At 48.2% G+C, this 25,954-nt stretch overlaps 2 protein-coding genes across 5 annotated transcripts in view; one reads left to right on the forward strand and one right to left on the reverse strand.

Moving 5' to 3' along the window:
• The window catches only part of TRMT13 (tRNA methyltransferase 13 homolog), a 36,311-nt gene extending 18,748 nt beyond the window's left edge, over positions 1 to 17,563 (forward strand). For all 3 annotated transcript variants that reach the window (XM_029617435.1, XM_029617434.1, XM_029617436.1), the window contains exons 6-11: positions 3,652 to 3,758; positions 6,901 to 7,068; positions 14,626 to 14,698; positions 15,160 to 15,234; positions 15,862 to 16,258; positions 16,916 to 17,563. In XM_029617435.1, the coding sequence (XP_029473295.1) occupies positions 3,652 to 3,758; positions 6,901 to 7,068; positions 14,626 to 14,698; positions 15,160 to 15,234; positions 15,862 to 16,258; positions 16,916 to 17,090 (995 nt within the window). In that variant the 3' untranslated portion in view covers positions 17,091 to 17,563. The remainder of the gene's footprint in view (positions 1 to 3,651; positions 3,759 to 6,900; positions 7,069 to 14,625; positions 14,699 to 15,159; positions 15,235 to 15,861; positions 16,259 to 16,915) is intronic.
• LRRC39 (leucine rich repeat containing 39) overlaps positions 17,296 to 25,954 on the reverse strand; it is a 40,639-nt gene continuing 31,980 nt past the window's right edge. The window contains exon 9 of one of the 2 annotated variants that reach the window (XM_029617437.1): positions 17,296 to 17,432. In XM_029617437.1, coding sequence (XP_029473297.1) covers positions 17,377 to 17,432 — 56 coding nt within the window. In that variant the 3' untranslated portion in view covers positions 17,296 to 17,376. The remainder of the gene's footprint in view (positions 17,433 to 25,954) is intronic. The other variant, XM_029617438.1, reaches the window with a different exon arrangement.

Consider the following 25,954-nt stretch of genomic DNA (forward strand, 5'->3'; position numbering starts at 1 on the left):
TCCCATCCGGCGGAGACTTCTCAGACGGAGACGTCAGATGAGGATCAGTCTCCATCAGCTCCGGGTAAAGGACAGGATACGGATCCGGATCTTCACCCTCAGCCGGCCAAACCAGATGGGGTCCCGGTGGTGGAGGGCGATAATCCAAAGGTGGTGCGACTGTTCCAGAGGGACGAATTGGGACCGCTGATACCAGTCATTCTGGAGGAGCTCGATATTGAAGTTCCGCCTGAGGATTCCAGATTCGGAGCTATGGATCCTTTCCGTTTCATATGTCGGTCACGGATCTTTTGTTTAAGTAGTGGGACACTTGAAGATGGGTTGAGCTATGGACAAATTGTATCCGCTTCCGGAGGAAGCTTTGGATCTACTCAGAGTTCCTAAGGTGAATGCTGTGGTTTCCGCGGTCACGAAAAAGACCACCATACCCGTCACGGGGGCCACTACGTTGAAAGACTTGCAGGACCACAAGCTGGAGCTGCAGCTGAAGAAAATTCTTGAGGTTTCGGCCCTCTGGGTCCGGGCGGCTATGTGTAGCAGTTTTCTGCAGTGGGCTTGGCAGGAGGAAGCTTCCCTCTCTGACCTGGCAACGCTGCATGCTAGCCATCTGGAGGCGGCAGTGGCATATAGTGCGGATGCCCTGTATGATCTTCTGCGGACTTTGGCCAGGACAAGGGTTGCAGTGGTTTCCACCCGCAGCCTCCTCTAGCTCCGAAACTGGTCAGCTGATGGGTCCTCCAAAGCGCAGCTGAGTTCTTTACCATTTAAGGCGAAGCTCCTCTTTGGGCAGCAGCTGGAGGACATGATAAAGTCTCTTGGAGAGAACAAAGTCCACAGGTTGCCGGAGGATAAGCTTCAATCCAAAGGTTACTTTCCTCAGCGGGCGAGATTTCAGGGAAATTGTCGTTTCCGTTCTTCAAGATCCACCGGGTCGTCATTTCGCCAGGGCACGGGCCGTTAGGCTTCTTGGAACCAGTCCTTTCGGGGCCGCCGACCTGCCAGAGACAGTGCTTCGCAGACTCATGAGGGCTCCGAGACCGCGCAATGAAGTGAGGCCAGTCCACCCTTCCATGCCAAGAATTGGGGGAAGGTTATCCCTTTTCCGGGAGGCGTGGACCAAGTTGACCTCCGACCAATGGATCCTAAGCATCATAGAACATGGCTACGCCTTAGATTTTGCCTGGCCGGTCAAGGAGGTATCCCCTTGCATGTACTACCTAAAGCGAAGGGCGGTGCAAGACACTCTACAGCGCCTTCAGGATCTGGGTGGCATAGTTCCAGTGCCCGAAGGGCAGCTAAGGCGTGGGCGCTACTCCATCTACTTCATGGTACCAAAGAAGAAGGGTCCCTTCCGTCCCATCCTCAATCTGAAGCGGGTGAATCGCGCCCTGAAGGTGCCCCATTTTCGGATGGAAACTCTTCGCTCCGTCATAGCGTCGCTGGACCTAACGGAAGTGTACCTGCACATCCCGATACGCTCGGACCATCAGAAATATCTGCGGTTTGCAATCATCGGGCGCCATTTTCAATTTTGTGCTCTTCCTTTCGTGCTCGTGACGGTGCCCGGGTTTTCACCAAGGTGATGGTGGTGGTCGCGGCTGCCTTGTGACGGGAAGGGATACTGGTGCATCCCTATCTGGACGATTGGCTAATTTGAGCAAAGTCAGAAAGCCGATGCAGAGCCGCGGTGGCACGGGTGCTCTGGATGTTGGACTCGTTGGGATAGGTGGTCAACCCCGAGAAGAGTCATCTGATTCCCTCCCAGACTTTTGATTTTCTGGGGGCTCGCTTCGACACAGCCTTGGGAAAGGTTTTTCTGACAGTAGGATCTCTGACACAGGAGTTTCCTTGAGAACAGTTCCCTTCCTTCTTCCGAAGGTCATATCCTCTTTTCATTTGAACCAGTCCATGGAACTCCCTTCATTATCAGGTTTAAATTCTTCCTCTGCAGAGTCTAAGGATTTGCGGAAGTTGGACGTGAAGAGAGTGTTGTTGCGTTACTTGGAGGTGACCAACAGTTTCCGACTCTCGGATCATCTTTTTGTGCTGTGGAGTGGACCCAGAAAGGGGCAGGCTTCCAGAGCCACCATCACACGCTGGTTGAAGGAGGCTATAGTGTCGGCTTACATATAGAAACATAGAAATGACGGCAGAAGAAGACCAAACGGCCCATCCAGTCTGCCCAGCAAACCTCACACATTTTTTCTCTCATACTTATCTGTTTCTCTTAGCTCTTGGTTCTATTTCCCTTCCACCCCCACCATTAATGGAGTGATGGAGCTGCATCCAAGTGAAATGTCTAGCTTGATTAGTTAGGGGTAGTAGGGGTAGTAACCGCCGCAATAAGCAAGCTACACCCATGCTTATTTGTTTTACCCAGACTATGTTATACAGCCCTTATTGGTTGTTTTTCTTTTCCCCTGCCGTTGAAGCAGAGAGCTATGCTGGAAATGCGTGATGTATCAGTCTTTCTCCCATGCCGTTGAAGCAGAGAGCCATGCTGGATATGCATCGAAAGTGAAGTATCAGACACATTTGGTTTGGGGTAGTAACCGCCGTAACAAGCCAGCTACTCCCCGCTTTGTGAGTGCGAACCCTGGTTCAGGGTCGCCCGATTCCATCTGGTCTTAAGGCTCACTCTACTCGGTCACAGGCTGAATGTCAGCAGGTGTCGCCACAGGAAATTTGCAGGGCTGCTACCTGGAAGTCTCCGCATACCTTTGCCAGACTTTATCGACTGGATGTCCGGGCCCCAGAGTCCGATTCTTTTGGAGCCAGTGTAATCCGAGTGGGACTCTCTCAATCCCACCCTGGTTAGGAAAGCTTTGGTACATCCCAGCTGTACTGGACTGATCTGGGTATGTACAGGGAAAGGAAAATTGGTTCTTACCTGCTAATTTTCGTTCCTGTAGTACCATGGATCAGTCCAGATGCCCGCCCAGTGGGAAAATGGAGAGTCCGCTCGGCCGGTGGCTGATCACTTTTTCTGCCAGTTTTTTACTGACTGCCCCCCTTTTTAGGGAAAGGATTTGGGCATGTTTTCGTTCATTCATGAAGTTTCAGGTGTTTTCATTTCCTCTGATCTTCAGGGGGAAGTGGTTTTCTGGTTGCCATCATGATTTATATAATTTCTGCTTGGGTACAGTATAATACTGACAGACACTAGGTGGCACCTCAGGGGTATAGGACAGAGTCCGCGAAGTCTTTTTCTGTCTCCATCTGCTGGAGGGGAGGCAAAAAAACCCCAGCTGTCCTGGACTGATCCGTGGTACTACAGGAACGAAAATTAGCAGATAAGAACCCATTTTCCTTTTCTAGTGTCTTTTTCATTGATCAGTCTTGCCAGTGCTAGCAGAGTCCTGTACTTAGCAAAACAGCATATTCTACCTAGGGCAGCTGCTTGACAAAACGCCGCTGCAGACAAGGGTTGCCATCAGCGTTCCCCCCCCCCCCCCCCTTCCCTTTGGGGCTCATGTGCTTGTGGACACTAACTGACTCAAACTGGTGATTTGGTGCCAGAGATAGCCAGCCTTCTTGCCCACCCCTTGAAACGGTCCTGGTTCTCCCTGATAGCTTGTTCTATCTTCCTAACGTTTAACAAGTATAATAGGGCGGAGTCTGTAAAAGCCATCTCTGTGTGTTTATGAATAGGATTGGCTGAAACATTAGAGGACAGAACACTGTCACACCAGGCATTACACGAGTCTTTACATGACCCAAAGAATGGAGAGTCTGCTTTCAAGCACTTGAAGCAACAGGTAAGGTGCTGAAACTTGTTCCAGCCACTGTTTCAGATCTCTTTATACTCCTGGTTAGAAATTCTGATGAGTTATCCGCCATGTGAATAACTGTCCCGGATGTAGGCTTTATTGGTGACCTGTGCTGCCCGTCTTAACCCTAACAAATGTATCCTGCATCCCTTCACATAAGGCTGATGACTTGTTTCCTAAAGAGCTTAGGCATAAAGTTTGACACATTTAAAACAGTAGAAAAATATATGGGGTCATAAAACATTCATCTGGGGTCACAAGTGCTTCAGATGACAGCACTCTTCAGGTGCCAACAGCAAAAGCAGTACTGGATGGCAGCGTGGGGCTGTGAGCCAGCACACACTCACTGAGCCTGCAAGGGTCCTGCCCTCTAATGAGTTTCTGTGGTAACGGGAAGCCCAGCATAAGGAGAAACCAGGGCCACTGCAGATCCTGTGAGCTTGCTCTGGCTTACAGGCCCCACGCTGACTTTCATTACTAATGCTGCTGCCGCCTGCAGACCACCTTTGGGCTTAGAACCACCTATGAACGGAGGGTTGAGTGTGCATGGGCCGGTGGAAACTGCCACTTCTCTCTAATCATGCACCACTGAACCTGCCCAAGAGAAATATGTTGCTCCTGTCATCAGCCTACCCTCTCTTCCCACCAGTAGTCATCCAACTTTGGCCTGGAGCTCAAAGGAAAATGTTATCACTGGACTTGGCCAGGATAATAATTGGAAAAGGGGCTATCTTAAGGGAGGGATTGAATCAGCTGGAGAGAATTTCCTGTGGAGGATGAGAGGGGGAAAGAAAGAAAGTTCAAATAGCAGATGTAAGAGAGGAGCCTAGGGGGTGAGAGTGGATCAGCTGGGAAGGAAGTGAAGCTGAGAGAAACAGGATGGAGGATGAGAGTAAGGAGATGAGGAGGGAATGAAAGAGGATTTGTTGAGTGTTATAAAAAGGGCATGGGGTGAAAGAGGATCAGCTATGGGGATCCAGAAAGGGCAGGAGGGGTAAAAGAAGGGATTGGTTGGGCTGGGAATGTGAGAAGAGTTGAGGGATTTAAGAGTGGATCAGCTGGTTGGTTGGAGGTTAAGAGAGGGGTTCAGCTGGAGTGCAGGGATTGTTGGAGGGGGCAGCGCCCCTGTTAATTTGTGTTGATCGTCCTCTGGGATCATGTGACTTTTCAAGTGCTAAAATGGGGTTACATTGGTGAAATGTTTGGGAAGCCCTGTGCTAGGAGCTCTACATCCATCAGAAAATAAGAGAAGTACAGAGTCAGTTCTACAAACCTTGTTTCTCAGAAGAGCCTGATGTGCAGTATTAGAACATGGACAGTTTTGGGTTGGCTAGGTGGAAATGCTACTTTAGTCATCTTCGAGTTAATGTCATTTTAGGTGTGAAAATTAGGAAAAACATTACGGAATGTAATGTTTTCCAAATTCTGAGTAATATTGGTGTCTGGTAACCCTGTCTCCAAAGGCCCTGTTTTACTCACCAGAACTGAAAACTCATAGGGAAAAAGCTTTTCTTAATATATTTTTGCAGCCACCGTGCAATAGCCTCATATCGGATAGACGGCACAGGGCGTTTGTTTAGATTTCTGAAATGAAAGAAGGAAATGGTTTCTCCCCCATTTTTACAAAATATAAGAAATGCCATGCTAGGTCTTCCATGATTGCCTCTAGATCCAGGACTTGATGGACCCATATTATGAGCATTAAATGTACATAGCTCTCCAGATGTTGCCCTCCCCCCCCCCCCCCCTTTTGATACAAGTATCTAAAGTTTATTTATCTTAGGATTTTGTTCACCCCTCCCTAACAATCCTAGTTTAAAGTCCTCTTTAGTAGGTTTGCAAGTCTATGAAAGAAATGGAGAAGGACTAGGAGGCATTCCATGAAGTTAGCAAGTAGCACATTTAAGACTAATCGGAGAAAATTCTTTTTCACTCAGCACACAATAAAGCTCTGGAATTTGTTGCCAGAGGATGGATGTGGTTAGTGCAGTTAGTGTAGCTGGGTTCAAAAAAGGTTTGGATAAGTTCTTGGAGGAGAAGTCCATTAACGGCTATTAATCACGTTTACTTAGGGAATAGCCACTGCTATTAAATGCATCAGTAGCATGGGATCTTCTTAGTGTTTGGGTAATTGCCAGGTTCTTGTGGCCTGGTTTGGCCTCTGTTAGAAACAGGATGCTGGGCTTGATGGACCCTTGGTCTTACCCAGCATGGCAATTTCTTATGTTCTTATGTGTTGGAAGATGCTGTTGTGCCTCTTCTTTGATAGGTGGATCCCATCTGTGCTCAGCAGTCTTTGAAACCAAAACCCTCTTATTGACACTATCTATGCAGCCATTCATTTATCTCAATATGTGTTTCCCCTCCCGGGCCCTTATTCGTGATGGGGAAGATGGAAGAAAATAGCACCTATCTGCTTTACCCTCTCTCCCAGAGCCATGAAGTCACCTTTCATATGATTTGTGTGCTACCTAGCAGTATCATTTGCGCCACCATGGATGAGCAGCATTGCATAGTATTTATTTATTTATTTAAGGTTTTTATATACCGGCATTCATGAAGCGATCACATCATGCTGGTTTACAAATAAACAGGGGTGCAATAAATACATCAAAACAGAAATAACGTGTCGAAGAAAGCAGTTACAATTAACAAGGACTATTGAACTGGGATCAGAGGAAATAAAGATAGTTTAGCAGAGACTAAATTATATACAAGGAGATGAGGTACAGCTGTTGTGATGGATATGTTGATGGGATAGTAGGCAGTAGACTTGAGGATTTTCAGCAATCTCTCCATAATGTCTTTGATTTTGGCATTTGGCAGACAGCACATGTCTGGTCAGCAGATAGATGCCTCTTATTTGAAGATTTGCCCCCTAATAGGGGAAATCTATATAACAAACAGTGTGAGATGGAACACCACCAGTGACTATTTGCACAGGAACCAGTTCTCTCACTTTCTCAGATCAAGCAAGCAAACTTTGCAAACTCACAATAATAGATTTTGAGAGTGAATGAATTGATCTTATTATCCCAGCAAAAAGGAAACCCTACAAGGTAGACAGTTAGAACTGAGAGCAGAGCTTTAGCTTTGCCATGTCTGACCATGTGTCCACCTCTGTGTATAGGCTTCAATTTTAGGTAACATGGATAAATTAGGCTTGCTGAAGCCAAGGAGATGTTTTGTTGAGTTTGGAGCTGGACGAGGAAAGCTCTCTCACTGGATTGCAAAAGCCTTACAAGATCCTGCCAACACTCACTTCCTGCTTGTAGAAAGGGCAACGACAAGATTCAAGGTAGGGAACTATTTTGCCCAGAGGGGCATCATCTGGTGTTAGGTGTGCATAGTGTTACTCTGCTGCACTTATGGTAAAAGAAGTGTTCGTGGCAAGTATTAGTATGTAAGCTAGGAGTACATCATGGATAGTGGAAGGGTGGACTTGAGAAAGAGGTTCCAAAATGGGAGCAGAGGCATAATAGGGACATACCTTTTGTATAAGAAAATCCTTTTGAAATACAGAAATAAATTATTAGCATAAAAATAAGAGACTTAGGAATGAGACCAAAAGAGGATGCACTATAACCAGGAAACAGGCAAGCTGCTCTTTGCAAGACTCTAGTGCAGGAGTGGCAATCTCTGACCCTTAAGTACCACAAATAGGTCTGGTTTTCAGGATAGTCAAACTTAACTTGGTCTTGGATCAAATGTATGAAAATACACTCCATGACTATTTTTTGGGGTGTTCTCATAAGACAGCAGAATGTTAGTCCTCACATATGGGTGACATCATCAGGATGGAGCCCAAACACGGAAAACTTCTGTCAAAGTTTCCAGAACTTTGACTGGCCCCTACTGGGCATGCCCAGCATGGCACTAACCCTTCAGCCAGCAGGGGTCCCCCTTCAGTCTTATTTAAAAGCTACAGGCAGTGCCGAAAAATAAAATAATAAAACGTTACGAACCCAACATCACGGGGCGGCAGGCGGGTGTCGTGAGGACTACCATCCTCTGTCCTGCGAGAACACCTGTTACAGGTAAGCAACATTTGCTTTCTCACAGGACAAGCAGGATAGTAGTCCTCACATATGGGTGAGTACTGAGCTGAGGATGTCCTAACATGCACCAAATGTACCCAAAGGCGTGCAACAGCCACAACAACTGGGGTGGAATTTGGTAGAGGGCATCCTGAACCCCATCGGGCAGGCGGAAGGGTATTGGTACATCACATTGTAAATAGGTTACGAAGGACAGACTGGGCGAAGATGGAATCTTGTCTTCCGGCTTTGTCCAAGCAATAGTGGGCTGCAAAGGTATGGAGAGAACTCCAGGTGGCAGCCCTGCAAATGTCAGGAATTGGCACCAATCTTAGGTGTGCTAAGGAAGTTGCCATGGCCCTCACAGAGTGTGCTTTAACACGGTCTTGGAGTGGAATGCCTGCTTGCTGATAGCAGAAGGATATGCAGTTCGCCAACCAGGAGGAGAGAGTCTGCTTACCCACAGGCTTCCCCAACTTGTTAGGGTGGAAAGAGATGAACAATTGAGTGCTTTCCTGGGGGGTAGCTGTACGGTCTAGGTAGAATGCTAGAGCCCGTTTACAGTCAAGGGTATGCAGAGCTTGTTCTCCTGGATTGGCATGGGGCCTGGGAAAAAAGGTAGGTAGTATGATGGATTGATTGAGATGAAAATCCGAAACTACCTTAGGTAAGAATTTAGGGTGAGTGCGGTGTACCGCCCGGTCCTGCAGAATGTTACCTCAGCCGCGCGGGTCTCGGCGCGACGGCGTGTGGGAGGGACCGTCCGGGCTCCGGGGAACGGCGAGGCCGACTTAGCAGCAGTGGCGGCGCGATCGAGCGGGGATCGGGGCGTCTCTCTTCGACGCGTCGGCCAGCACCCGCGCGCAACTAGGGGTTCCAACTCTCGCGCGATTCGGGTCCTGGCCACGCCCCCCCCCCCTGACGTCAGACGCCGGCAGAGGCTTCCCAGCGCGGGAAACTTGAGTATTTAAGGGGAGCTGTTTCCCTGATTCCCTGCTTCGGCCACAATTGCTCTTGAGCGCTTGCCTGGGGTTTGTGCCTGTGGTTCCTGCTTGTAGACTGTTGCCTGACTCGGACTGTGTATTGGTTCTCGCTGCCTGCTGCCTGCCTTTGGATTATCTACTTCTGGTTCCTGATTGCCTGCCGCCTGCCCTGACTCGGACTGTGTCTTGGATTTCGCTGCCTGCTGCCTGCCTTTGGATTATCTGCTTCTGGTTCCTGATTGTCTGCCGCCTGCCCTGACTCGGACTGTGTCTTGGATTTCGCTGCCTGCCGCCTGCCTTTGGATTATCTACTTCTGGTTCCTGATTGCCTGCCGCCTGCCCTGACTCGGACTGTGTATTGGATTTCGCTGCCTGCCGCCTGCCTTTGGATTATCTGCTTCTGGTTCCTGATTGCCTGCCGCCTGCCCTGACTCGGACTGTGTATTGGATTTCGCTGCCTGCCGCCTGCCTTTGGATTATCTGCTTCTGGTTCCTGATTGTCTGCTGCCTGCCCTGACTCGGACTGTGTCTTGGATTTCGCTGCCTGCCGCCTGCCTTTGGATTATCTACTTCTGGTTCCTGATTGCCTGCCGCCTGCCCTGACTCGGACTGTGTACTACGTTCCTCGCCTTCAGGTAAGCGGTCTCACCAGCGGTTCCACTACTATCTGTAAGGCTAGCGTAACACAGAAGTTTAGTGTAAGGCGGATAGGTAATTAGGGCCTGCAATTCACTAACTCTGCGAGCTGAAGTGATTGCCGAAAGGAAAATCACTTTCCATGTGAGATATCGAAGGTCACAGGAGTGAAGAGACTCGAATGGTGGTTTCATGAGCCGAGCCAAAACCAGATTAAGGTCCCAAGAAGGGGTTGTACTGATATAGGGACATCCCCGACACCTTTATGGAAGGTGGCTACCGCACTGACATGCATTCTGATGGAAGAAGTCTTAAGACCTGATTCTGATAGATGCCAGTGATAGTCCAGAAACTTCGGGATTGGACAGGAAAAGGGGTCAAGGGACTGAGAAGAGCACCATGATGTGAACCTTTTCCATTTGTAAGAGTAAGACTTTCTCGTGGAAGGCTGCCGTTAAGCAATTAAGGCACGGAAACTGGTTCAGAAAGGTTAAGGGGCTGAAGGATTAACCTTTCAACATCCATGCCGTCAGGGACAAGGCTTAAAGATTGGGATAGCGTAGGCACCCGTCGTTTTGAGTGATCAGAAGCGGGTCCTTTCCCAAGGGAATGTGCCTGCGGATGGAGAGATCCTGAAGTATTGGAAACCACACTTGGCATGGCCAGTGAGGTGCTATTAGGATCATCGGTCCCTTGTCCTGATGTAACTTCATGAGAGTCTTCGAGAGAAGAGGAAGTGGAGGGAATGCATAGAGCAGACCGGTTGACCATGAGAGGGAGAATGCGTCTCTGGGTTTAGAGTGTTTGCTGCGAATGAGAAAGCACTCCACTTTGCGGTTTTGTGGGGACGCAAAGAGGTCTATCCGAGGATATCCCCATTGTTGGAAGATGGATTTCGCTACCGAGGGGTTGAGAGACCACTCGTGCGGTTGAAAGATGCGACTCAGCTTGTCTGCCAACACATTGTCCACTCCCGGCAAGTAGGTGGCCCTGAAGTACATCGAATGGGAGAGAGCTTCCGCCCAAATCTGCGCAGCTTCCTAACACAGAAGGAAGGAACCCGTGCCACCTGGTTGTCCGTCTGAATCAGGATGACTTGATTGGAGAGGCGATCCTGAAAAGCCCTGAGAGCATATCTGATTGTTCGAAGCTCTAGGAAATTTATTTGGTGTTTGGCTTCCTCTGGAGACCAAGATCCTTGTGTCTGCAGATCGGCCATGTGGGCTCCCCATCCGAGTTGGAAGCACCGGTGGTGAGAGTGATTAGAGGGTCTGGAGCTTGGAAGGGCAAGCCCTGGAGGAGATTCATCTGATTTTCCCACCAGGCGAGAGACAGACGGAGTGAGTCGGTGACGTGGACAACGGTCGACAGGGGCTGAATGGATTGAGTCCATTGAAACATCGTGTCCAGTGCATGAGTCTCATGGCCAAGCGGGCCATTGGTGTGACATGGACTGAGGACGCCATGTGTCCCAGGAGGACGAGAAATTGGCGTGCAGTCGCGGAGTGCTGAGACTGCAGCTGGTGAGCAAGAGACACGAGAGTTAGTGCTCGTTGTCGAGGCAGGAAAGCCTTTGCCTGCAAGATGTCCAAGTCTGCCCCAATGAACGACAAGGTTTGAGATGGGACTAAGTAGGATTTATCGTAGTTGACTAGAAATCCTAATGAAATTAGAGTGTGTAAGGTTAGATTGAGGGACGACAGAGCAGCTTGCTGTGTGGGAGCCCTGATTAACCAATCGTCCAGGTAGGGGTAGACATGAACACCTTGGGTTCTGAGGAAGGCTGCGACAACTACGAGGCATTTTGTAAAGACTCGTGGTGCAGATGCTAGGCTGAATGGAAGCACTCGATATTGATAGTGCTTGGGGCCTACTAGAAACCTCAGGTATTTGCGATGAGCTGGAGTTATCGCAATGTGGGTGTATGCGTCCTGGAGGTCCAGAGAGCAGAGCCAGTCTCCTCTTTGTAGAAGAGGTAGAAGCGAGCCCAAGGTGACCATCTTGAACTTTTCTCGCTGGAGGTACTTGTTGAGGGCCCGTAGGTCCAGAATAGAATGAACGCCTCCTGATTTTTTGGGGATTAGAAAGTACTGGGAATAGAACCCTAGGCCGTGCTGAGAGTATGGTACGGGTTCTATTGCTTTGGACTGGAGAAGGAGGGAGACCTCTTGATCCAGAAGAATGGAGTGATCGGATGTTCTCCACATCGGTAGAGGTGGGGAGTCCGGAGGCACAGAGAGAAAGTTCAAATGGTAACCCTGAGCAATTATTGCCGATACCCATTGGTCTGAGGTGATTGAGTGCCATATGTTGGGGAAGTGGCACAATCGACCTCCCACTGATATGTGAGGCAGTGGAATCTGGCTGCTGCTCTCTAGGTGGAATTCAAAAACCTGAAGCAGGCCCTGGTTCAGGAGCTGCTTGTGGCTTTTGTTTATGTGTTTGACGAGACTGCGGTTTTTAATAAGGTCTCGTGGCACGGGATCTGGTTGGTGGCGGAAGAAGGACGTCTTAGAGTCCTTTCTGAAGGGCTGTTTTGAAGAGAAGTCGGAAGGCATAAGAGAGAGCTGTTTTAGGGTCTTATGATGGTGTTTTAGTTCCGCCACCGTCCATTGAATCTGTTCACCAAACAGATTATCTCCAACACAAGGCAAGTCGGATAACCTGTCTTGTACTTCCGGGCGAAGGTCGGAAGACTTGAGCCAGGCCCACCGTCTCGCTGAAATAGCAGCTGTAGATACTCTAGTAGAAGTATCAAAGATGTCATAAGATATTCTGATCTCATGTTTGCCTGCCTCAAAACCCTTATTTACTAGGGTTTGTAATTGTTCTTGAAATTGCTGAGGCAGGGAGTCCGAGAAGTCCTGTATCTGCTTAAAAATGACCCTATTATATTGGGTCATATAAAGCTGATAGGCGATAATCCAGGAGATGAGCATGGACCCTTGGAAGACTCAGCGACCAATGGCATCTAGGAACTTCTGTTCCTTGCCAGGTGGAACAGAAGAGTGAGGCTTTGGCCTTTTTGCTCTCCTCTGTGCAGACTCCACCACTACAGAGTGGTGATCTAACTGTGATTTCTGAAAACCTGGAGCTGACTCTGCACCAAATAGGTTGTGTCAGCTTTCCTGTGGACTGGAGGAATGGAGCCAGGATGTTCCCAGTTCTTCTTCAGGAGATCCAGAAGAACCTGGTGGATAGGGATAGAGGTGATTACTTTAGAGGCATCCAGGAATTGGAGCAACTCCATCATCTGGTGCCTATCATCATGTTCAGTCTGTAATTGGAAGGGAACCAATTCAGACATTTCCTTCACAAAATTTATAAAAGGAGAGGTCCTCTGGAGGAGAACGCTTCCTACTTTCAGTGGGTGAAGGTAAGCCATCAGTGTCTGGAGAGGAATCATCAGTCCAGATATCATAAGGATCAGCACCTGTACGTCTAGGAACTAGAGGGGGACGGGAAGGTGGGATACCTGAAGGTCCTGGTCTAGGCTCCGAAGGAATCGAAGGAATTATCAGAGGCACCAATGAAGGTATCGAGGGCATCGATGGATGGCTCGGTGGCTGAGGCAGAACTCCTGATGGAGGGATGCGGAACGGTGTTTCTCCTCCCGATGACACTGTAAGTGGGGAGGGCATTGGAGCCATCGGAGACCCGGGTTCCATCGGTGGAAAAACGGCCATGAGCGCTTCCATCCTGGAGAGCAGTGGTGCCAGCGCTGCCGGAATGGGGTCGATGATCAGTTCCGCAATCGGTACTGGTGTTGTTGCCGGAGGAACCTGAAGTCGTTGCATCGCCTTGTCGATGGCCTCCTGAACCATCTGTTCCAGTTCTTCTCGGAGACCTGGAGCAAGCAGGCCCGGTTCCGGAACAGAAGAGGGAGGTAGAGGCATAGCTGGAGGGACCACCATTAAAGGCGGAGTCGCGGCTCCCTATCCTCTGTCGAGTGAGGGTTGCCTCGGTGACCCGGTCGCAGAAACGGTCTGTTCATTTTCTGGACTGGGTTTCTTCGACAACGGCTCGGATGATGGAGAGGTCAATGATTTCGCTCCCTCGATGGTCCGAAACTTACGGTGTCCATGGTGATGTTTGTCCCTGCGATCCCCTCGATCCTGAGGGGGGGGGGGGGGGAGTAGAGGGTATCGATGGCAGAGAAGTCGTCGACGCCGGGCGGTCACCAGCCAGTGGTCGATGCTGGCGTGAAATTGACGGTGCTGGCTCTGACGATGTTGATGCAATGGACGGAGTCGGGGTTTGAGCAAGGAAGAGAAGTTCCATCTTCTCCATTCTGGCCTTGCGACCTTTTGATGTCATTAGGGCACATTTGGTGCAGGTCAAGACATTGTGCTTGCATCCTAGACACATTACACAGACTTTATGGGGGTCTGTGATAGACATGGTGCGGGTATAGTCCGGGCACAGACAGAACCCCGATGCCATGGCAAAAATCGAGCCGCGGTACGTCTTCTGCCAAACTCGACGGTAATCAACTGAAAACGGGTAAAAACTTACTGGAGTATCGCAGTCTGAAAAAAGTTAGAGGAGGACCCCTGTGGGGCAAATTAACTTTTAGTAATTCCGTGAGGAAAATTCCTGTCAGGAATCTCTGCAGAGCTCCTTATCCGCGTGGCTCCTGCTGCACGGAAAAAAGAAGACTGAAGGGGGACCCCTGCTGGCTCAGGGTTAGTGCCATGCTGGGCATGCCCAGTAGGGGCCAGTCAAAGTTCTGGAAACTTTGACAGAAGTTTTCCGTGATTGGGCTCCATCCTGATGATGTCACCCATATGTGAGGACTAACATCCTGCTTGTCCTGTGAGAAAGGTAGCTACACACTTGCCATTGTCAGCTGTCAGATTGGAATCACTTTCAATTCATTATACAATTCAAACCTACAAAGCCCAAAGGAACAGCTTGGGATCCCTGAAGGTTTCTAGGATTTGTACTGTAGCTAAATAATCCTGCAAAGAGGTGAGGTTTCCATTAAAAGACTTTCCTTGGTTCAGATTCATCGTATATTTGGGAGGTCGCGGGTTGATCTTGTGGACATGTCAAAGACTTGATATCACGCCTCATTTTTCCAAAACATATAAAAGAAAAGCCATTTTTACTATAGACAGCTTTATAGTTAATGCATCTGTATAAAAGAATGCTAATCAGCGAGTATGCACAGACTGCATAATGGTCTTATTTGTGCAGGTAGATGGAAAACACGCAAACAGAGACTCCGTGTTCGAAAGGCTTCAGATTGACATCCAGCACTTATGTTTAAGTGAGTTGCCTCACCAGTTTGTCATGCATTGCTGTGCTTAAACGCTAGCCACTAAGCGTGTGTTAAGGTGATAGAGCATGATAAAACTGCACAAAGCAGATCTCTGTTCTCCTTGAGCACGTGTGTCCTTGTGTCCTTGATTTGGCCAGGCCTACTTGAATTATGTATGGTCTCTGTATTTTACTTGCAATTAGAGGTAGCAAGACTGGTGCCAGTTGCTTGGTATAAGACCTTACCAGAGTGGTGGGGGTAAAATATACCAGATATTCTTAGGCATGCTGAATTAAAACCGTGGACATGAAACATAGTAATCCATGTTGACTTGAGGATAATGGGAATTAGTTCCTTTTCTAAAATAAAGCTTATTTGTAAATGTTAGACATTGTATTCAAATAGAAAGGTATTTCCTCCCACCACTGTTTTAGTTATTCTGGTGGTAATTCTGGTACCATCTCTTTCAGATAGGATACCCATACTTGTGAAACAAAAGCTGCCGGTGGTAGGAACTGGAAAACATTTATGTGGTGCTGCAACAGGTAGGCATGAGATGTCTCTACTAATGCAGCCCAGTAGTCAACAATGTACTGTGAGGCTTTTATGCTTTCTATCTTCCATGTGCCTTTTATTTATTAAAACTTAAAATCTAACCTTCTCTATCAAGGAGACTCCTCCCCTCAGACATGCTGTGCCAGACCCAAAAGCCCTCAGCCTTGTCTTTTGGTCACCAAGGACTCCATGGTGCTTTGGTACGGCTCCATGTTTCTGCTGGAGCACTGCATGTGGGCCACATCACTAGGCACAGCAGATGAGGAGTCTTGGCATATTAACATGCATCTCTCTTTATCCCCATTAAGTCTGGTGCAGGCCAGGGTGTGAAGGAGGTGCACATACTAGAGTAATACTACTTTTGGCAATAAGTGAACAAGTTTGCAAGCGAAGTGATGGACTAGAAATAAAATAAGGCACATAGAGCTAAAATTTGAAGAGTCTCTGCGCCTGAGGTGGTATATAAAAATGGGAAACCGAAAGCAATATAAAATAGGTGATTGCCCAGTTTGTTTCCAGCTAGTCACTTATTACTCTTTCTAGGCACTTCTTTCCTAGTTGTGTACCTATCATGCTGTAATGTTCTAGTGCTACTTTGCTTCCACATTTTTGCACAGATCTTGCACTCAGGTGTTTGGTTGAAAGTTACGGATCCCAAGAGGAAGAGCCAACACCTAAGCGGCTGAAGACAGAAAACTCCGAGATAACTGATAACACCGGAAAGAATACACCAGAGGGCTGGCTCCCTGTTGCTGGTATTGTAATTGCACTGTGTTGCCACCATAAATGTGACTGGAAACATTATGTAGGGAAGGAATTTTTCCACACACTTGGCCTTCAGGCAACAGACTTCAGTCTCTATCGGCGGATGTCGAGCTGGGCCACCTGTGGAATGCGACAAACAGAAACCGATGCTCCTGCCCCTAGTGCCAGGAGCTCAGAGTCCAGCTCCAAGGCCGAGGATCATCATACCAACTACGAGAGCACAGAGTGTCTGTCTGATGAGCTGCACGGGTAGGTGTTAATTACTCTTACTGGAAGACTTAAGCCAGCAAGCTGATATCATTTATAGTGGCAAGATGATGGTGCAATGTATATAGGACATGCATCTGTAATGTATCTGCAAGGTTCGGAATGAAAGAGTGCCAGCCTGGTGTCTCATTCCCAGTTCAGACCTTCTGCTCCCTGGGTCAGCTGAGCCTCAGGATGCTGGGAAGGCCACCCTTCATCACCCTTTTTGGAGGAGGAGGAGGATATCACAGTCCTTGCACAATGGAGACCCCTAGTGACTAGATTTAGGGTCTATAATTTCTGAGTGGCAGAAGGAGCCCTTCTGCATGGCCCCCAGCCTAGAACTGGATTGGAAGGGGATATAAAATGAAGGGATGAGGGGAGAATAAAAATGTTTTGTCTCTTATGTTAGCAGGTAGCTTTTGTTGCATTCTTGTCTTTTGTTTAAGTATTACTTTTAGTAACTGTCATCTGTTTTCAAAGATTTTTGCCACAACATAAGACAAAACTAGGGCTCTGGTTTCCTAATTATGTTTTTAAATCCGTGTATAATGTACCAGTATTGATTTAGCAGCTGCTTGTGTTATCAAGTAAAAGCATTTGCAAAGGAAGTGAAAGATCATGACCACAGCTGAATGCTATTTGTTTTGTTTAAACTAGGAAGCTTCCTGTAGAAGAGCGAGAAACAATAGGCCGGCTCTGTAAGCTGCTGATTGATCACGGGCGGCTTTGGTACTTAAGGCAGAAAGGGTACGATGCTGCATTGCAATATTACACCAGTGCCCTGGTGTCCTTGGAGAATATACTGCTGACTGCTGTGCCAGCTCAACTATGAGAGTCCTGCAATGCACAAAAGGCTAGGGCCCAAGTCTGTCTGCATTCCTTAACCAGAGCTACAGCCCCAACATTTGTACAAAAAGGTTACCTTTCTGAAACTTAGATCTGCTTCTGGACTACAAAAAGTATTAAATGCTATAGTCTCTACTATTAAAAGAAAGTCCATTGTTTAATACGGAGCTTTTGGAAGTTGATTTGCTTTGGTCCTAAATGTTTCTTTTCCTGTAGCATCTCTTCATCAGCAAGGATGCAAGTCTCCAGCCTCCGAATGTAGGAGATGATGTTTATTCCTCAGTGTCGATCAGGTCTGTCACAGCAGCCGTACAAGCATCATTACTGCCTGGAAGAAAGCGCAGCATGTTAAAAACGTTAACCACCAATGTAAATGCTTCCTCAGCTTGTTCTTTTTCTGTCCTTGTTGTCCATTTTAAGATGCAAGGTTTATTTATAAATAATTTTACATAAACTACATCTGGATTAAGAAATGTTCCTTTTTCTTTTACTTGACATTTATTGTAAATTTTAAATAGAAAACCAAGAAAATAAATCTTGTACATAACCACCCAGAGAAAAAACCCAATAGAAAATATACAAACTTTCTGGCAAAAAGAAACTCTTATGAATGCTGCCAGTCCAACTACTGGGGACTGTGGTATATAATTGCAAGAAATATTAAGGCACAGGGATTGATCTAAAAATAAATAAGAATGAAGTCTACTGGGCCAACAATGTATAGGTTCTGAAAGCTTAAATAGGAGCAGTAGAAGTGGGAGAACAAGTAGCAGCTGGATCTTGCACTACTTACGCAAAAGCCATGAGCTAAGAAGGTTCATAAAATATATATCTTGCAAATAAGTATTTATTGGCACACTTACCGGTAAACAGGAAATTAAGCCAAAACTACCAATTTGTAGCACTCTAGGTCTTAAAAATTAAATATTTTAGTGTTTTAGCTACATCAAGCAATACTTTGAACCTAGGTTGCTAGGTGCTTAAAAAATAAATGGAAACCCTAGGTCCTATCTGGGTCTAAGATAAAATAAACAGCGTAGCTGGACCATATTTCTCTTTATCTGGATTAAGAAAACGTTCTGTTAGGAAGTTTAGTTTTGGAATGGGTGTGCGTGTGTAAAGACGCCATCAAGTCCAGCTCTGAAAAGCAATCTGCTGCCCTTTGACTTTTGTCATTTGCTTTCAGCTAGTGTCACGTCCTCTCTTCGGCACTTTTAGTTTGGGATGAATCATGAGTCCTCTGTCAGAATCTGCTTGGTAATATCTGAAGGAGTAAACCCTGACAGCTATTATTCAGTACTTCTAAGATTACAGAAACCTAAAGATCTAGAAGAGTCCTGTCTCAATGCTGCTGTCACCTTTAGCCTAGGATATATATAACCTAATTGAGTAATAGCTTTTTCCTGGTTCTACACTTGGGAGAAAATGTCCTTTCTAGGCCTCTGATACGGAAGGTCGGAATTGCATAGCAGCAGGGTAGTCGGTGGGGGGGGAAGTGATTAAAGTTTAAAAATGAAATTGTTTCCATTGTGTAGAATTTTTATAGGGGCCGTTATCTCTCCAGGCTAACATGATTGGGCTGGTGCTCACTGTCAGGCGAAAATGCGCGTCCAAATCCCCCCCCCCCCCCCCAAAACTAATAGCACCCTCAACATGCAAATGCATGTTGATGAGCCTATTAGTTAGTCCCACACGATACAGAAAGTAAAATGTGCAGCCAAGCCGCACATTTTACTCAGAAATTAACTCCTGCCCAAAGGCAGGAGTTAATTTCGGCTGGCACCAGGCAAGTGTACATAAAAGCAGAAAAAACTGCTTTTCTGTACACCCTCCGACTTAATATCATAGCGATATTAAGTCGGAGGCCCCAAAAATTAAAAAAAAAAAAACTGCCCGTGGGTTGGAAGACAGACGCTCAATTTTGCAGGCGTCCGTTTTTTGAACCCATGGCTGTCGGCGGGTTCGACAACCAGCGCCGGTAAAATTAAGCGTCTGCTGTCAAATAAGCTGACAGCCACCGCTTCTGCCAATAAGAAGGCGCTAGGGACGCGCTAGTGTCCCTAGCGCCTCCTTTTTACCATGGGCCCTCAATAGCATAGAGAATCGCGCGCCCAGGAGAGTGGCCTGGGCACGCGTCGGGAGAGCAGGCGCTCGCTTCGGAGTGCCAGCTCTCCCGCGCATTTTACTGAATCGGCCTGTGTATAATTATGTGCTGCCCATTCTTTCACTGACCGGGATCTTGACATTTTATCCTGAAAGCCTCTAACTGAAGATTTATGCTGCTGTGCTAAACCAGGATAGTTATCTGCCTCTGTTGAGGTCTCTGCACTCATTTCACCTTGTTCTGATCTGTATGTGCGAGCAAGGCCAGATTTATAACACCCATGGGCAGAGGACTTGGGGGGGAAGGGGTTTTGACCCCAGAAACTGAAGAGCAGTAATGGGAGTTCCAGTTTTTGGGTGGCTTTGAAATTTGGTACCCTAATCAAGTGCCTATTGGTGCCTGTGCCTGAAAATCTGGAATATGCAGAAAACTGAGCCTAAGGCAAAAAAACAAAGCGACCTTCAGGAAAAAGGAGCACCTGAATCAGAAGGGGCTGTAAGAATGAACACTATATTGTAACTGGCCTGGACTTCTGGAAGTCTTTGCTGTACTGTTTGGAGCAGACTCTGTTCTACTTGTGCTCAGGCCCAGATTTAGGCAGGAGCAGCAGGGGCACCAGAGCATCATCGCCACTACCATGCCTACCAGCAACCCAAAATGTAATGGGAAGGACACCACAGGGTCCATCAGCACATGAGAGTTGTTGAAGGCCCCATGCTGATTTTTGTTCATCTTCTGTGGCAGCTGTGACTGGAGCCATCACCACAACTTCACAGTGAGGAAGGGGGGACATCCTGAGGGAAGGATTTGAGCAAGAAGAATCATCCCCTCCTCTCCCTCCCCCTCCTCAGCATGGAAAAGTTTATGGATAGCTCCTCCTCCTCCCCCATTGCCTATGAGCACATGCCACCTTAAACCTGGCCCTGGTTGCTAAGTGACCTAGCTCAAGGAAGGAGACTTTTGGCCAGTCCGGTTATTGTTTAGTTTACATCCCAATGCATTTGGGTATTTCTAGTCCCTATTTTTCCATTTGAATTGTGCCTGCAGGTACCATAATGTATCAGGATGGAACTGTCAGAGGTCCACGACTAGCCTAAAATCTCCTTGATCACTTGGCAGTGCTGATACTCATCATGGACCATCAGATTTCAGGACAAAGGCCAATAAAGCAAGGGAGCAACCAGCAACAAATGCCCCCTGCTAAAGGACAGAGATAGGACATGCTTGGCAACACAGGACCTGATCTTGACAATTTACTTATTTCAACTAATTCATTTAAAAGTAGAAATTTCAATGGCCTACATTGTCAGGGTGGTTATTTGGGAAAGTGGTTGTCACAGGACAAGCAGGGATGGTAGTCCTCACATATGAGTGACATCATCAGGATGGAGCCCAATCACGGAAAACTTCTGTCAAAGTTTCCAGAACTTTGACTGGCCCCTACTGGGCATGCCCAGCATGGCACTAACCCTGCAGCCAGCAGGGGTCCCCCTTCAGTCTTTTTTTCCACTCAGCAGTAGCCTCGCAGTAATAGAGCTCTGAAGAGATTCCTGACAGGAATTTTCCTCACGGAATTACTAAAAGTTAATTTGCCCCACAGGGGTCCTCCTCTAACTTTTTTCAGACCACGGTACTATGGTAAGTTTTTACCCATTTTCCGTCGATTACCGTCAAGTTTGGCCCTTGCGGCCTACTGGCCGTCGACCGTACCGCAGCTCAATTTTTTGCCATGCGTCAGGGTTCCGTTGGTGCCCAGACTGTACCCGCACCATGTCTATCACAGACCCCCATAAAGTTTGTGTAATGTGTCTAGGTCGCGAGCACGATGTCTTGACCTGCACCAAATGTGCCCTAATGACACCAAAGGGTCGCATGGCCAGAATGGAGAAGATGGAACTTCTCTTCCGTGCTCAAACCCCGACTCCGTCCATTGCATCGACGTCGTCAGAGCCGGCACGGTCAACTTCACGCCAGCATCGACCACCGGCCGGTAACCGCCTGGCATCGACGACTTCTCGGCCATAGACACCCTCTACTCCCCCTCAGGACCGAGGGGATTGCAGGGACAAACATCGCCATCGACACCGTAAATCTCAGACCATCGAGGGAGCAAAATCATCGACCTCGCCATCATCCGAGCCATTGTCGAAGAAACCCCGTCCAGAAAAGGCACCGACCGTTTCTGCGACCGGATCACCGAGGCAACTGTCACCCAACGGGATCGGGAGCCGCGACTCTGCTTTTAACGGTGGTCCCTCCGGCTATGCCTCTGCCTCCCTCTTCTGTTCCAGAGCCGGGGCTGCTTGCTCCAGGTCTCCAAGAAGAACTGGACCGGATAATTCAGGAGGCCATCGACAAGGCGATGCAACGACTTCAGGTTCTTCCGCACCGACACCATTGCGGAACCGATCATCGGCCCGATTCCGGCAGCGCTGGCACCGCTGCTCTCCAAGATGGAAGCGCTTATGGCCGCTTTTCCACTGATGGATCCCGGGTCTCCGATGGCTCCGGTGCCCTCCCCACTTACAGTGTCATCGGGAGGTGAAACACCGTTCCGCATCCCTCCATCGGAGTTCTGCCTCAGCCATCGATGCCGATACATCCCTCGTCATCGATCCAACCAACCATTGGTACCAATACGTCCATCGGCGCCACCGAGCCATCCATCAATGCCCTCGATGCCTATGCCGGTGCCTTCAATGCCGTCATCAGTGCCTCCGATGATTCCTCAGATTCCTTCGGAACCTAGACCGGGAACTTCAGGTATTCCACCACCCTGTCCCCCTCTAGTTCCTAGAGGGACACATGCTGATCCTTACGATACCTGGGCTGATGATACCTCGACAGACACTGATGATTTACCTTCACCACGTTCACCCACTGAAAGTAGGAAGCGTTCTCCTCCAGAGGACCTCTCCTTTATAAACTTTGTGAAGGAAATGTCTGAATTGGTTCCCTTCCAATTACAGACTGAACAGGATGAAAAGCACCAGATGATGGAGTTGCTCCAATTCCTGGATGATCCCAAGGTAATCATCTCAATTCCCATCCATCAGGTCCTTCTGGATCTCCTTAAGAAGAACTGGAAACATCCTGGCTCCATTGCTCCAGTTAACAGGAAAGCTGACACTACCTACTTGGTGCAGTCAGCTCCAGGTTTTCAGAAATCACAACTGGATCACCACTCTGTAGTGGTGGAGTCTGCACAGAAGAGAGCGAAGAGGTCAAAGCCTCACTCTTCTGTTCCCCCTGGCAAGGAACAGAAGTTCCTAGATACCATTGGTCACCGAGTCTTCCAAAGGTCCATGCTCATCTCCCGAATTGCCGCATACCAGCTTTATATGACCCAATATAACAGGGTCATTTTTAAGCAGATACAAGACTTCTCGGACTCCCTGCCTCAGCAATTTCAATTACAAACCCTAGTAAACAAGGGTTTTGAGGCAGGCAAACATGAGATCAGAATATCTTATGACATCTTTGATACTTCTACTAGGTTATCTGCAGCTGCTATTTCGGCGAGACGATGGGCCTGGCTCAAGTCTTCTGACCTTCGCCCGGAAGTACAAGACAGGTTATCCGACTTGCCTTGTGTCGGAGATAATCTGTTTGGTGAACAGATTCAACGGACGGTGGCGGAACTAAAGGACCATCATGAGACCCTAAGACAGCTCTCTCTGATGCCTTCCGACTTCTCTTCAAAACAGCCCTTCAGAAAGGACTCTAAGACGTCCTTCTTCCGCCCGAAGAAGTCTTACCCGCCACCAACCAGATCCCGTGCCACGAGACCTTATCAAAATCCGCAGTCTCGCCAAATACGTAAACAAAAGCCACAAGCAGCTCCTCATCCAGGGCCTGCTTCAGGTTTTTGACTTTCACCTAGAGAGCAGCAGCCAGATTCCACTATCTCACATACCAGTGGGAGGTCGATTGTGCCACTTCCACAACATATGGCACTCAATCACCTCCGACCAATGGGTATTGGCAATAAATTGCTCAAGGTTACCATCTGAACTTTCTCTCCGTACCACCGGACTCCCCACCTCTCTCTTTACCACCAGACTCCCCACCTCTACCAATGTGGAGAACATCCGATCACTCCATTCTTCTGGATCAAGAGGTCTCCTTCCTTCTCCAGTCCAAAGCAATAGAACCCGTACCATACTCTCAGCAAGGCCTAGGGTTCTATTCCCGGTACTTTCTAATCCCCAAAAAATCAGGAGGCGTCCGTCCTATTCTGGACCTACGTGCCCTCAACAAGTACCTCCAGCGAGAAAAATTCAAGATGGTCACCTTGGGCTCGCTTCTACCTCTTCTACAAAGAGGAGACTGGCTCTGCTCTCTGGACCTCCAGGACGTATACACTCATATTGCGATAACTCCAGCTCATTGTAAATACCTGAGGTTTCTAGAAGGCCCCAAGCACTATCAATATCGAGTGAGTGCTTCCATTCGGCCTAGCATCTGCGCCACGAGTCTTTACAAAATGCCTCGTAGTCGTTGCAGCCTTCCTCAGAACCCAAGGTGTTCACGTCTACCTCGACATGGATGATTAACCAGTCAGGGCTCCCACTCAGCAAGTTGCTCTGTTGTCCCTCAATCTAACCTTACACACTCTAATTTCATTAGGGTTTCTCGTCAACTACGACAAATCCTACTTAGTCCCATCTCAAACCTTGTCTTTCATTGGGGCAGACCTGGACACCTTACAGGCAAAGGCTTTCCTGCCTCGACTGACTCTTGCTCACCAGCTGCAGTCTCAGCACTCTGCGACTGCACGCCAATTTCTTGTCCTCCTGGGACACGTGGCGTCCTCAGTCCATGTCACACCAATGGCCCGTTTGGCAATGAGACTCATGCACTGGACTCTGAGGTCTCAATGGACTCAATCCATTCAGCCCCTATTGACCGTTGTCCACATCACCGACTCACTCCGTCTGTCTCTCACCTGGTGGAAAAATCAGATCAATCTCCTCCAGGGCTTGCCCTTCCAGGCTCCAGACCCTCAAATCACTCTCACCACCGACGCTTCCAACCTCGGTTGGGGAGCCCACATGGCCGATCTGCAGACACAAGGATCTTGGTCTCCAGAGGAAGTCAAACACCACATACATTTCCTGGAACTTCGAGCAATCAGGTATGCTTTCAGGGCATTTCAGGATCGCCTCTCAAATCAAGTCATCGTGATTCAGACGGACAACCAGGTGGCCATGAGTACATCAACAAGCAGGGAGGCACAGGCTCCTTCTGTCAGGAAGCTGCACAGATTTGGGAGGAAGCTCTCTCCCATTCGATGTACCTCCTTGCCACTTGGTTGCTGGGAGTGGACAATGTGCTGGCAGACAAGCTGAGTCACGTCTTTCAACCGCACGAGCGGTGTCTCAACCCCTCGATGGCGAATGCCATCTTCCAACAATGGGGATATCATCGGATAGACCTCTTTGCGTCCCCACAAAACCGCAAAGTGGAGAACTACTGCTCTCTCATTCACAGCAAACTCTCTCAGCCCAGAGACGCATTCTCCCTCTCATGGGCAACCGGTCTACTCTACGCATTCCCTCCACTTCCTCTTCTCTTGAAGACTCTCGTGCAGTTACGTCAGGACAAGGGAACCATGATCCTGATAGCACCTCACTGGCCATGCTAAGTGTGGTTTCCAATACTTCAGGATCTCTCCCATCCACAGGCACATTCCCTTGGGAAAGGACTCTCTTCTGATCACTCAAAACGACAGGTGCCTACGCCATCCCAATCTTCAAGCCTTGTCCCTGACGGCATGGATGTTGAAAGGTTAATCCTTCAGCCACTTAACCTTTCTGAACCAGTTTCCTGTGTCTTGATTGCTTCAAGGAAGCCTTCCACGAGAAATTCTTACTCTTATAAATGGAAAAGGTTCTCATCATGGTGCTCTTCTCAGTCCCTTGACCCCCTTTTCTTGTCCAATCCCGAAGTTTCTGGACTATCTCTGGCATCTGAGTCAGATCTTAAGACTTCTTCCATCAGAATGCATGTCAGTGCGGTAGCCGCCTTCCATAAAGGTGCGGGGATGTCCCTATATCAGTACAACCCCTTGTAACACGTTTTTTGAAGGGCTTGCTCCACATCAAGCCTTCACTACGTCCTCCGGCCCCTTCTTGGGACCTTAATCTGGTTCTGGGTCGGTTCATGAAACCACCATTCGAGCCTCTTCACTCTTGACAACTGCGATATCTCACATGGAAAGTGATTTTCCTTTTGGCAATCACTTCAGCTCGCAGAGTTAGTGAATTGCATGCTCTAGTTTCCTATCCGCCTTACACTAAACTTCTGCATGACCAGGCGGTACTCCGCACTAACCCGAAATTCTTACCTAAGGTAGTTTCGGATTTTCATCTCAATCAATCCATCATACTATCTACCTTTTTTCCCAGGCCCCATGCCAATCCAGAACAGGCTCTGCATACCCTTGACTGTAAACGGGCTCTAGCATTCTACCTGGACTGTACAGCTGCCCACAGGAAAAGCACTCAATTGTTCGTCTCTTTCCACCCTAACAAATTGGGGAACTCTGTGGGTAAGCAGACTCTCCTCCTGGTTGGCGGACTGCATATCCTTTTGCTATCAGCAAACGGGCATTCCATTTCAAGACTGTGTTAAAGCACACTCTGTGAGGGCCATGGCGACTTCAGTAGCACACCTAAGATTGGTGCCGCTTCCTGACATTTGCAGGGCTGCCACCTGGAGTACTCTCCACACCTTTGCAGCCC

Source organism: Rhinatrema bivittatum, chromosome 10, assembly GCF_901001135.1.
Source record: "Rhinatrema bivittatum chromosome 10, aRhiBiv1.1, whole genome shotgun sequence".
Classification (NCBI taxonomy): Eukaryota; Metazoa; Chordata; class Amphibia; order Gymnophiona; family Rhinatrematidae; genus Rhinatrema; species Rhinatrema bivittatum.